The sequence below is a fragment of the Vicugna pacos genome, chromosome 11 (assembly GCF_048564905.1).
Source record: "Vicugna pacos chromosome 11, VicPac4, whole genome shotgun sequence".
NCBI classification, from domain to species: domain Eukaryota; kingdom Metazoa; phylum Chordata; class Mammalia; order Artiodactyla; family Camelidae; genus Vicugna; species Vicugna pacos.
This window is the reverse complement of record NC_132997.1, coordinates 52,972,149-52,985,555: the sequence shown is the minus strand read 5'-3', so window position 1 is coordinate 52,985,555 and position 13,407 is coordinate 52,972,149. Positions and strand designations below refer to the sequence as shown.

The following is a 13,407-nucleotide window of genomic DNA, read 5'->3' as shown; positions in this document are numbered from 1 at the left end:
ATTGCTGGAAGTGAAAGTTTCATATTCATTTTAACTAATAAATTTAAGGTTATGTCATGATGGTATGGTAGAATAAGCATGCCCCAGTTCTAGCAGAAATCTGGTTAATGCTAGATTTATCTGGGAGAGATTCCAATATCCCAAAATACTGTTTGCTTGAATATCTCCATTTTTATATTAAATGAGTTTTAATTGCTTAATACCTTGCTTATTTGTACATAGTTTTCGTAATTAGTGACAGCCATTGTTCTCCGTTGCTACAATGGAACCACCGTGCCAGACACTAGGTCTTGTCATAGTCGTTACAACATTTAACCCTAATGTCAGCATTGTCCCTCACTGGGTTTTTGGGAGGCTAACTTGTGCAAGTCCCGTAGTTAATAAACATCATTGGGATTTGGATCTCACCAGACATATACTGATTTTGTATAAGATAATATTTTGATATTGTGTAATGTAACATTTTTAGTTAGACAAGCCAGAAGGAAATAATACTTTCTTAAAAAAAAAAAAAAACTAAGGTAACATTTTTAAGCACATGCATAGTTATGATTAAGAAAATTTTTGGCTAAAGTGATCCTTTATCCCCTCCAAACCCACTAATGTTTTGTTTATTATGATAATTAGCAAAAGTAGCCATATAAGAATATGAGTATATATTCATAAAGTTAGAAACTTAATTACAGCATCAGTGAAATGATGTCCATAAAAGAACTGTTGTTATGGGCAAGGAAAATATCAATTCAGCTTATAAATATTTAGTAAAAAATTGTTTTAAAAGAAATAAAAGTATCTAGCAAAAGCATCAAGAACTATTCATTTTATTTTAAACAACAGGAGCAAATTTGCCTATGTGAATAAGTATTTGGAAGTCAGGTAAATCAAACAGATTTTTGGGAGAAAATTGCATTTTCTTAACAAGTTATTAAGAGTATCTATGGAAACACCATTATAATGTTTATGTTAAAACATTCCTAATAAAGATAGGCAAGTTATTCATTTAAATCTGTACAATTAGTTATAAGCTTGAGCTCCATACCTGCTAATTTCTAAGGTGGACTAGGGTGAAAAGAACCTTTTTGTTATTACAACACATAGATCTCCTCCTGATCAGCAAGGTATTCCTAAAGGGCTTTACATTGTGAAAACTCAGAAGGATCCCCTCAGACACCGAAATGGTAGTTACAAGTTAGAAGATAAGTCTCTAGTAAGAATATGAGGGCCATTTATTTTATTTAAACAAATGCTAATGTGCCCATTGGACAAGTATTGGACAACAAGAAAGTCAGACTTCAGAAAAAATTTAATTTTAGGCATTTTATAACAGTACATATATATGGGCTCAATGGTAAGTTTTTTGAGATCCCACAGGTGTTAAGCAGCACCTCTAATATAGTTGGTGTTCTTTGTTCTATTTCTAGAATGAATAAAGGAAGGGCAGCCCTTACTCTAAACATCAGAAGCATCTGTCCAGGAGAGTTACCCAGCTGAAACAGTAACTTATTTCTAGGCAGACAAATCTTTCTCTTGCATGGATTGTGTAAGACTCTAGTAAATTAGTTCAAAAACTAGAGAAGTTAACCTTAGTGAGTGACTGATCTCATCTCAACAAAAACCTACTTACACATATTCTCAAAATATCACTTTTCTCTGATTAGGAGACTGAGTTATACAAGGGGATTTTCTAGCTTAAAAAAAAAAAAGATTTCAGATCTATGACAAACCAGTCACCTCTCCTTAGTTCCATTGAAAAAGTAGCTGCTATTTGTGATGATTAATTTAAGAGGAGTGTCATTGTTGGCTTTTGAAAGGACCAATTATGGTAAATTGAAGCATGGGACAGAAATATTTCAAACTGGAATGGCAGAGAATTAAAGACTGATTACATCTCTTCATATGCATGCTCAATGACCAGCATTAACACTCAAGTGGTAGCATATCTATTTATATGCATTTCTCCCCATAGTGTGACTTTCAATAGCCATAGTGCTCCCAGTGTCCTTGAACATGTTGTTACCTCTATCAGAGTACATACCTTTCTTCTCTCCCTCTCTATTTCACCAACTCCCACTCCCACTCCCACTAACCCATCCTTAAGTTTCAGTGGAAATGTCACTTAATCTGGGAAGCCGCCTCTTGTCTTGCATAGTTTTCTGGGCTCATCCCCTTTCTATACTGCATCATAATTATCCATTTGGGCCTCTCCTGAGATGGTATGTTCTCAGCAGTAAGCCCAGCACCATGTATGCATATTGAAAGTGCCCAACTTTTACTACATTTTTTTAAGGGTTTTGAGTATTAATTGGGGGATTTCATTATGAAAAAAATGAATGAACAAATTGGCTTGACTTTGCTAAACTTAGGAGACATCTAGATCTAACTTTCTCTGAAAGAAGTTGTATGTGTGTAAATGCTTTGAGCTTCTCAGTAAAACAACACATTTTTAGGATTTTGCTATTAGACCAAAAACTGAGGGTACAATGCTATCTAGAGTCAGCTCTCTAGCTTGAATGGCATAGAGAAAGAGCCTGAAGTTACAGAATTTCTTTTAAAAAAGGAATAATATTCATTATAAAGTACACGGGACAGACTAGCAATAACAAGAAGCAAACTGAAATATATCACTCATGAAAGGGGAAATTTTTCTAAATCACAGCGTCTTTAGTGATTTCTTTGTTTTTGACAAAAAGAAACCATAGATGCTGTTATTGGACTTCTGTTCAAATTATCTAGGCTGTAATAGAGGGAGTAGGCTTGCCAATTTCAAGTTAGTACTAAGAATTGTTGAGGAATTGGGGAGGGGTGATATTTCAGCCACATTAGTCTCTAGCATTATCTATGGTTCACCTCATTGTCAGCTGTTCTCACTTGGCAACTGTTGAAGATCATTGCTTGCTCACTTGTTCCTTAATTCTTGCTATTGAAGAGCAGTTATTTTTACCAGCAGTAATTAGTACTGCTAGAGGTAATGGGGTTGGACACTAGGTAGTCCTGGCCCTTTGGAGGGAAAGAGGGCTACTACAGATAAGCCTCAAGGAAGGAAATAAGGGAGGAAAGCCAGGGAAATGCTGTGCCAGGGGATCAGCCACCTATACCCAGGCAATTATTGCTCTACTCAATCACCCAGAAAGATGTCCAGTGTTAGCGTTTCAGGTTCCTATGTTTCGCATGAAATACAATCAAATGACCTTTAGGTTCTCTATTAGAATTGTTAAAAGTATAAGCCACCTTTTAAGAAAGTTCTTATTGATTGGAAGTTTACAAAAGATGGTACTTGGAATATCTTGCCCAGGTATCACTGCAAAAGCTATGACTCTTCAACAATACGAAAGAAGAGAAATATAGAAGGATTTCATAGGAGAGGAGAGTGTGGATAATATTGGAAGGATTTTATGCTGCAGAGGTGTCAGTTTTGAGGAATAGTGAATTACTCTTGAGATTAATTTAGGCAGTGTTTATATCTAGTTTCTTGTGGGTACAGAATTGTGCAGGTTTAGAAAGAGAAGTAGGATTTTGAAATCATTCATAAATTTATCGTTCAGGCAAAATATACCATTTAAAAAACACACCTAGTGTATCATTGATTTTAAAATATCAATCTTCTTGAGATGTTGTTCTTCTATCCTAAAAATGATGCATGTGAATTTTTTTTTTAAGGTATGGGTGATTTACAATATTATATTAGTTTCAAGTGTACAACATACTGATTCGGTATTTTTATACCAAAGTATATGGTTTTAAAGATGGTTCTTTTAAGGTTATTGTGGGACATTTACATATGTCCATTGTTAGGTGTTGAAGAGGAATTGTAGAGAGCATAGAGTAGATGGTTAGAATTAGGCTCAAGCCAAGTTCTAACTTTGCTGTGTAACCTGAGTTAATTAACTTTACTTCTTTAGACCTGGATTTACCTATAAAATAAAGTAGTTAGACTAAATTTTCTCTGATGTTCTTTTTTAGCTTTGTAATCACGTGATTTTTGAGAGAAAAGAAATAGATCTTATTTTATAATATTTGAAAGAACCTAGTGTATAGTTGTGTCATTACAAAGTTAAATATGAACTTACATAATTTAATAATAATGGTTCCTTGTGTGAAAAACAAATATATTTAAGTGACAAAAATAAATTTTGGATAAGTAGGTCTACAACCCAAGGTTTCCCGGTTTCTGATCTATTGTTCTTTCAGCAGGATCTAGTTATATGCATTTTGCCCTAAATAATAGGAATGGGAATGGCTCTCTCTCTCTCTTTTTTGGTAGGGGGAGGTAATTAGGTTTATTTATTTATTTTTAGAAGAGGTACTGGGGATTAGACCCAGGACCTCGGGCATGCTAAGTGTGCACTCTACTGCTTGAGCTACACCCTCCTCCAGGAATGGCTCTCTTGACTTCCACTTTCTCTGGGAGTAACTTCTGATTATTCTTTCTAACAAAGCTCTCTGTCACCTAAGCTTTAAGCTGAGATTGACAAATCGCTAAGGATAGGATTTAGAACAGATGGTCACAACCAATAGACATTACCAATCCAGTCTGTTCAAACAAGTATAGATCTGCATGGTGTAGTATCAGTTGGATATTTAGAGTTGATGTTAGTTCTGGTCACTTCCGTTAACCCTCATTTAGTTGGCTTTGAGATTTGGCTTCATTTATTAACTCATTTTACAGAACACTGCACGTAGACCTTCGATGTTTGCTTAGGTTGCCAAGTGCAGCGTTGTGTGAATATTCAGTACACCTAACACTCTGAGCCTGGTTTTATTTTATTGAGGCAAACATGTATCACACAGGTAATAAAATGATTTAAAATATATAGTTATGTCAATATACCATAGCCACTTTACTAAATATTGAGCAATCAACTTGGGAAAATGTTGATGCTTTTTAGAAATTATATTCAAGTATTCAAGGGGAGAGGTGTAATCTGTAATTGAAATTGAAGGCACTTTAAGAAATGTAGGGCTACCCTTGTGTGTATTGTTGACGGGAATGTAAAATGGTAGAAAGTGATTTGGCTGCAGGAAATGGCTTGGCAGTTCCTCAAAAAATGAAACAGAATTGTCACATGATCCAGCAATTCTACTCTTAGGTATATACTCAGAAGAAATGAAAGCAAGGACTCAGATATTTTTGTTCACAGCAGTATTATTCACAATAGTCAAAAGGCAGAAACAACCCAAAAGTGCATCAGCAGAAGAATGGATAAGCAAAATGTGATAAATACACACAGTGAAATATTACTCAGCCTTAAAAAGGAATGAAATTCTTTTTTTGTTGTTGTTTTTGGGGGAGAGGTAATTAGATTTATTTATTTATTTATTTTTAAACCTAGGTACTGGGGATTGAACCCAGGACCCTGTGCATGCTAAGCATGTGCTCTACCACTGAGCTATACCCTCCCCAACCAAGCCTGGAATAAAATTCTTATACATTTCACAACATGGATGAACCTTGAGAACGTTACGCTAGTTGAAATAAGCCAGACATAAAAGAACAAATATTGTGTGATTCTACTCATATGAGGTATCTAGAGTAGGCAAATTTATAGAGGCAGAGTATAACAGAAGTTAGCAATGTCTGGGAGAAGGCAGTCTAATTAATGGGTACAGAGTTTCTGTCTGGGATGATGAAAAGGTTCTGGAAATGGAAAGTGGTGATAGCTGCACAACAGTGTGAATGTACTTAATGCTACAAATTGTACACTTAAAATGGTTAAAATGGAAAATTTCCTGTCTATTTTACCATACATACACACAAATCTTCAAAAAAGAAGAAATATAGGGTTAAAAGGTCTTACACCCTTTTCAAATCTTGTTGTATTTGGTCCTGTTTTTCTACCTATTTCATGGTTGCTTCATTTGTCACAGAGAGATTTTTAGTGTGGGCTCAGTGTGCTTAAAGTTGCCACCATGGATGTGGTGAGGTCAGAATCTACTGGTTTTGCTTGCTTTTTGCTTCTGTTAAAAATTTTGTGGGTGGGTGGGTGAGGGAGAGGTAATTTAAAATGGGAAAACAATGCATGTTGGACTTCCCTTTCCAACAAGAAAAGCGTGCTTTTGTGGCAAACCAAAAGGCTGGGAATCAACCGTGATGAAATACAGGCTTTCCGGCCCTCACTCTGTTCCTGATTTCTGGTTGTGGGAATCTGTTCTGAATCCAACTGCAAGTGGAAAACCCATCTTTGGCTGAGCAGCCAGTGAGGCCCTTCTGCCAATCCCCCAAATGTGCTGCTGAAACTTTGGCCCTGGGAGGATGGAGCTGAGGCTGTCTTCCCAAGATCTGTGCAGCTGTCAAGGTGGCTGTGATGGGACTGTGACCGGCGTCTGCACAGCATTTTGGCAGTGACCTTGAGACCTGCCAGCTCAAACAGCTGTCCTGGTTCTCTGTCTACTGCCACTGTTGCATGTCCAGGGGGCTCAAGGGAGGGAGCTAAACTACTCTGGTTCTGTCATTCTCCGAGTCTGGCAAGTTCCAACTGCGGTGCCCAGCTCTCCCAGCACCTGCCACCCACTGCGCATGGGGGCAGTCCAGGTGTGTGAGTGTGGGTGGCTGCTTGTTCCACCTCTGGCTCAGGTCCCAATCCCTAGGAAGTAAGTGGCTTTTTCTGACCATCAGCCTGTGCACAGACAGGCTCCACGTGGGGAGCTGCTTGGCAGCTCTGCAGAGAGATGCTTGGTGACAATTAATGGTCTTGGGAAACAGAGGAGCAGAGGTGTCCCTTCTGCCCCAAAGGTTTGAGTTCGCCTTCTAGAAGGGACAGATTTCTTTGGGAAATGAAGGTCATCAGAAATGTCCAGAGCAAGAGGGAGAAATCTTTTTGAAATCTCCAGCCACTCAGATTGGCAAGTGTGTTCTGAAAACTCCTCCCCATTCCTTGTCCTCATCTTGTCCTTTTCCTTTTAAGTTGCTTTATTATTATTTTTTAATCTGCCTTTGTCATTGGACATTTATTGACAGAAATCAAATTGCTGTGTTTCTGGGCAAAGCGCCTGCTGCAAAGAGGTGTGGTTCCCGAGGAATGAGACACGCAGCCCAACAGCTGAGCCTACGCTGTCCTCACATAACCTTCCTGCCTTAAATATCGCCAATATTTAGCCTTGCCTTATAAAGTAAAAATGCACAATACCTTCCAGAGTTTCAGCAAGCCCAAATGCCCCCCTCAGCTCAGTTATATCTCCTGTACGTTGGAGGCAGGGCCGCGCACCCCTCCCCCCTCCCCGCGCGCAGACCTGCCCTCCGAGCTGCCAAGAGGTTACTAATCAGGGAGACTCCGCCATCGATCTGATGGTGGAGACCTGGGGGATTTGTGTGCATTGTTTTTGCTGAAGCCTCCTGTGATTTCGGCGCGACCAGATCCTCTGCAGCGAACTCCATGTCGCAGCTTGTGGCTGCCTGTGTCCTGTGGTGAGAGCGGAGCCGCACAGGAGATCCTTTGTCTAGGAAGGCTAGGCAGAGAAGATCACTTTGGAGTTGCTAAGCTCTGCATTGCCATTGGCTGCACTCTTTGTGGGGCTGTTTTTGCAAAAGGCATGCCCAGCACGTCTACAGTGCTGGCAGGCCAGGGCTGCCTTTAAACACCATGATAATAATACCAAAAAGCAGTTTGCAGAACTGTTCCACTGTAGAGGCTTCCTCTGCAGAAGCAAGCAAGATGGCTACCTCGTGGGCTTCGCTGTGAAGAATGCAGAGGCTAATTAAGACAGACTTTAAGGGGAAAAAAGGGTATTTCCCTACTTCATCTTTATGCAAGGCTTTTCTTCAGTGACTTTTAAAGTATACATTTTACATAAGCTCTTTAGGTTCTGCCTAGCAAACATGTTGATGATTTTAGATGGTATAAGTAGTTTTACAGAGAAATAGCCAAAAAATTTTGGGGGGGTGGGAGCTAATTTTTTTTCTTAAACGGAGGCTCATTTTGCAATTTGATTTTTTTTAGGTTATAAAGGAAAACAAGAGGCCCCAGAGGGAAAAGAAGCCCAAAGTTTTAAAGGTAATCAGTTATTGATTAAATCATTTTTAATTTTTTTTTCCATTTCATATAGTATTTTTTCTGTCACTTAGGGGTAAATTTGGAATACAGTGGATGTGAATTCTCCCAGATTTTTAGTAGATAAATGAATTTTCACTCAACTAAAGTGTTTTCTCTTTCTCTCTCTCTCTCTTTTTTTTTTTGATATGCTGCATAATGTGCATATTAGCATCCTTTATTTTCAACTCCACACAAGTCTGCAGAAGGAAAAGTTTATATGCAAAGTGTTGTGAATAAAATTTGTTTTTCTTTGTGGCTCCCTTTGTAACATCTGCATTTGTGGTGTTGCACCAGTGTGTAAACTTAAGCTCCTAAGGAGAAAGACACGATTTTAAGTTGACAGCTATGATCCATTATGATTTTAATAGACCTTCCATTAGATACTATTTTAAAATGTGTGATTTTTTTCTTTCCAAAGAAGAAAGTCCTTAGAGGTTTTAGTTCAACTTAAAATGTATAAGCCATTGAGATTTTACAGTCAAATTACAGTTGCTTAATCCCAAATTCTCATTATAGCATCTTTAATTTTGGCATTCATGGAGCTGTAGGAATGTGTACGTTTTCTTTATTTTCAGGAGTTGGCTTAATGAGTATGTAGTAGTTACCTAATTCAGTTATAAGCCAGCAGTCCAGGTTATGAGCTTTATACAGTATTTAGAAAGGTTAATTTAAAAGTATATACCATTACTAAAAGTTCAAGGCTAGCTTTAGTCTAGCAAATAGGTGCTTATGTGTTAAAGGTTTCAAGTGGTGTATTGCTACTATGCATGTAAGGCACCTGAGCAAGCAATCTTTTTATTCAAGGAGACATATTAAGCAGTAAAACCACTAGTTTTTAAAATTATGCTGTGTATATATAATTTAAAATATTTTAATCTAATCCCAGCTTTTCTTTTGCAAATAAAGTTGTAGCATTCAAAGAGGAACAACATGTCTGAACTGTGGATTTGGCATATTTTAAAATCTCATTTGTTTCCCCAGTTGTGTACCTTGAAAATGCTATTGACATGGAGAATCAAAGCTTGCTTTGCTTTCTAATTTGTCTGACCACTTCGAGTTTCTGTTTCCTGTGTGTACACAGCATTGCCATGTACAGTTTTCATCAACCAACAAGTATTTATTTAATATTTACCACAGTCATCAGTGTGCTAGACACTGTAAAATGAATGAAATTGCTTGGCACAAATTCTCCCTGGGTCTGGACAAATAGAATACTGGTTATTTTCAAGGTAAATTAAACCCTTCTCTGTTTTTATTTTGCATATTGATCTACCCACCCACTTTTACTCCCTTTCCCTCCCCCAATTATAGCAGAATATCATTAAAAGCCCTAATTCTATTTCTTAATCTCTTTTTACATTTTCTGTATTGGGTATGTCTATCTCAGGTGTTTTGCCTTAAAACCTTCAAGTGAGAAATAGCTTTAGTCCTGCTGTAATAAATGGCTCTCAAATTTGTAGGGGGGTGGGAATGGGCATAGAAGAAATGGATGGAGAATGCATGGCCAAACTATCGACTAAGCTTGGTGTCATCACCTACCTTTGCTAGGAAGTAGAATTGGGCTTTGGGAATACTATTTAATTCTGTTTATTTTGTTAGTCTATGGGTGTCCTGTCACCTGAAATAAATTTCAGAAGTAAATATACTGTGTGTTGCTTTTTTGGATTATGGCAATGGACTCTGACTTAAAAAACAAACAAAAAAAGTGCCTGTGGGTGACTAAATTTCATGTGCCACAACAAACAGAACTAAATTGTTGCTCACTTTCCTCTGTAGTTCTCAGTTGTTGTACAAGAGTAGGGAAGTGCTCTAAAAGGAAAAAAAATTAACTTTTTTTTTTCTGATGTGGGCATTTTAAAATGTTTTCTTTAATTTCCTGTTAGGCATAATATTTTTTGTTTTTCTCAGAAAGCTTTGCGTCTCTGGTCTCCAGTAGAAATGCTAAAATACTTTTAGATTTTAGGCTGATGTGTGTAAACTACAGTTAGAGCAAATGTAGAATATTATATAACCCTGAGGAGATGTTGAGAAAACTAAATCCACATTTTGTATTGTAGATTATTGGAGGGTGGAGGAAAAGTAAAACTTTCCACTTAGGGTTTTATGGGTGAGGACTTAACATTCCAGCTGACTACTACCCGAGGGATCAGTGATGGGAATCTGCAGGTTACAACTTGATATCCTTGCATAATTCTCTTTTGGTACTGTGCCGGAGTTCCACTCAGCTTCCTTTGACTCTGGCCTCTTAGATCTTCAGATCTGCTGGGTCCCTTGCTCTTTGCCAGGGTGCATGCTACCTATAGGTATACTGACTGGTTTTCATCGTTATCGTCTGTTAGGAAGTAGTTGGATAGATGAAGGGTCTGATGAAGGAAACTGGGAATAGAATCGAAGCTTGTCTCATCCTACTCTGAACCTGCTAACTAAATACTGAATCCAGCTGTGGGGCTGAGATTGCCTGGTGTGTCTCACACCTCTCATCTTTAAACAATCTATTATCTATATCTATAGCCTTTGTTCATTCAATTTTATAATTCAAAATGTAAAACTATAAATAGTGATCTTAAATCACTGATTAGAGAGAGCATTTTTCTCTAGCTGAAATGATAGTTTTTGTCCAAAGCACTCTAATGGCCAAAATGCGTATCAAATGTTAGGGGTGGGAGTGGGGTGCTCAGCACAAACTCCTGCCCTGACTGGTGCTCAAAGAACAGGTTCCTACTCAAGCCCTATTGATGGTCACTAGAGTTATTTTCATATATAGATGACATCTTAGCTGTTGTTATAGTTGTTTTCTTGACTCTTGAGTAAGGTAAAGGTGTGAGGTAATTTCAGTTCTTGAATCAGGAACCTGGATGTATGAGTGGCATGGTTTCCAACTCCCCTTGGTAAAAACATTTATGTAAATAATTAGCACTTTGTGATTTGGAGTTAGAGAATGTATTCCCTTAGAGAAATTCAACTCTAAGGCAGTATCATGTCAGTTAGGTTGTCAGTTGTTGTCCTTACAGAAAAATCAGATTGCACAGTCAGTTGAGAGTATTGGGGAGACTTTAATAAAGGGATGGTTTAAAGGGTGTGGGCAGGGTTCAGTAAATTGAGGATTACAAAGCATCCCAGGGCTAATGACAGCAGAGAGATATTGCCACTCCTAGGCCTGAAGGGGCAAGGGTGTGGGAGCAGGAACTCTGGTAAAATAGTTGTAATTAATCTGAAGAGCGAGGGCTTTTGTTGTGGCCTTTGGTAAAAGGATCTTTCTGCAAAGAGAAAGTCATGGGGAGGTGGCTATGGAAATAAATCCTCTGCCTGCCCTCCAATTTCCTGCTGCTTTCTAAAAGTGTGGGTATCCCTGAGAGGGGACTACATTTATACATTCTGTAATTTTTTGTCTGGTAAGGGAAATTTTCTAGCTATTTGGTTATAAAATATCAAGATAGTATTTGGAATAACTGGCTGAAGAAATATAAAGAAATATCAGTGGCTATTAAACCAGGAAACTGTCTACAGCTGATATAGAAAAGACAAAAATGAAAACGAATTGATCTTCCTGCTAGCTTCTGTGCTGGCAGCCCTGCTTTCTTCACTGTTTCCTTCCTTCCTTGATGATGCTGATAAGGAGAACAAGAAGTGATGGTGGTGGTGGTGGTGGTGGGGTGATGGGGGAATTAAGACTTACCTCACTAGGAGAGAAGGACAAGATATTGGCTTATAGCTATACTGATAAGTCTTTTTGAAACATGTTTTAAAAGGAGAATCAAATAATAAATGAATCACATTCATGTGTGTTCTTGATTTACATGACAGTGCTGTTCAAAATATTTAGTGCCATCATTGCCTAGCACACACAGGAAATGCTCAATAAGTATTCTTTCTTGACCAAGAGTATTATTAACATTCAATAATTTTTTTTTTTTAGCTCATCCTAAATGCTGGAGCCACAATGGTGTATAAGACCAAAATGATGTCTGCCCTCAAAGAGGTTAAATGTTGATGAGGAAAGGCAGGCTAAATAAATAAATAAAGATAAATAAATGAATAAATTACAAATTGTGGTATATGCTTTGAAGGAAACAAGGGTGCCAAGACAGAGAAAAAAACACCCCCTAGGGAAAATTACTTGGTATCTTTGAGAACTGTTGCCTTCATTTGTAACTTGTTGCATATACTAGTGAGGGTTTAAAAGTACCAAATTAGATACAGTTGAGTTATCTTGTTTCTCTTAAAAACTCATTAAGCTACAAGAAATGTAAGATAACAGGGTTACTAAAGATTTTTTTTTCCTCTGCACACTTATCTACAACTTTGTTTCAGTTAGTTAAAAAAAAATCATTGGTAAAATGATAAACTTTCCTTAACTCTGGTTATAAAGTAACATTCTATGATTTATAACAGCAACATGTTACAGATCTTAATGACATCAAATACTGAGCCTGCTGGTTGTTGAGGGGGAAAAAAAGTGCTGTTTTGATAGTCTTTCATAGTCCCAGACAAGGATTCCTAGGCTTCTGAATATAACAGACCAGTAGAGGAAAAAATTCAGAATTGCTGATGAGAGTCTCCAAGAAGGGATACTAGCTTTAAAACAAAACAAAACAAAACAAAACATATACACTGAAAGAAGATAATCTCAGGATATACGACAGTCATACAAAATTTAATAATTTAAGATATATGATTCAATACACGGTCCTTATTTTCCTCCTTACGTCATAAGCTGGCAAAAACTATGAAAGATGTGTGCTCTCCATCAGTGTTTATTCACACGTTCAAAGGCACACATGGGGCTTCTGCATGCATACCCAGAAATTGGAATAAGCGTTTCACCCAGGGATGATGAGACTGATTTCAGGGCTGAGTTCTCACTAAGCCAGCTCTCACACAGTCAAGTCATTCATTTATCATTGGAACACGAACATTCCCAGTGATTCAAGACTCATGTCCATTTTGTAATTTCTAGGAATGATCCCAAACGGAGAATCAGAGTGAATAGAAGCCAAGTGGGGTGAATGGGCTTGAAGAAAATTTCATTCAGGCTACAAAAAAAGTCTGTTGAATTCTTCCTAGCTCAGAAAAGAACATATGCCTTGTGTCTTGAATCCTTATGCTCATCTGATAATGTGTTTGTGTTTTTGATAGTGCTAGATTCACACTGTTTTCTGAGGCCTGCCTTCCTTACTATATAGCTCTCTATATACTGATTAGAATATATGCTTAATAGTCAAGTAAAAAGAGCCAAATAAATACTGTTAATTAAATTTTTGTTAAAACCTTAGTACCTTAATTCATTTTCAAGTTATAATTAATTTAATAATGGGATGCCTTTCATTGTTCAAAATGTGTTATATAAATAGTGTTTTTAAAGTTTTGATGGCAAGATTTA

The 13,407-nt window shown here is 37.4% G+C and overlaps 1 protein-coding gene across 2 annotated transcripts in view; it reads left to right on the top strand.

Annotated features, from left to right (window-relative positions):
• TET1 (tet methylcytosine dioxygenase 1) overlaps positions 1-13,407 on the top strand; it is a 108,637-nt gene that overhangs the window by 23,120 nt on the left and 72,110 nt on the right. Inside the window, exons 1-2 of one of the 2 annotated variants that reach the window (XM_072971404.1) lie at positions 7,444-7,720; positions 7,935-7,988. Coding sequence is in view for 1 of the 2 variants with exons in the window: in XM_015246702.3 (XP_015102188.2) it covers positions 7,935-7,988 (54 nt within the window). In the remaining variant the exon portion in view is untranslated. Of the gene's footprint in view, positions 1-7,443; positions 7,721-7,934; positions 7,989-13,407 lie in introns of those variants that run through there. The other variant, XM_015246702.3, reaches the window with a different exon arrangement.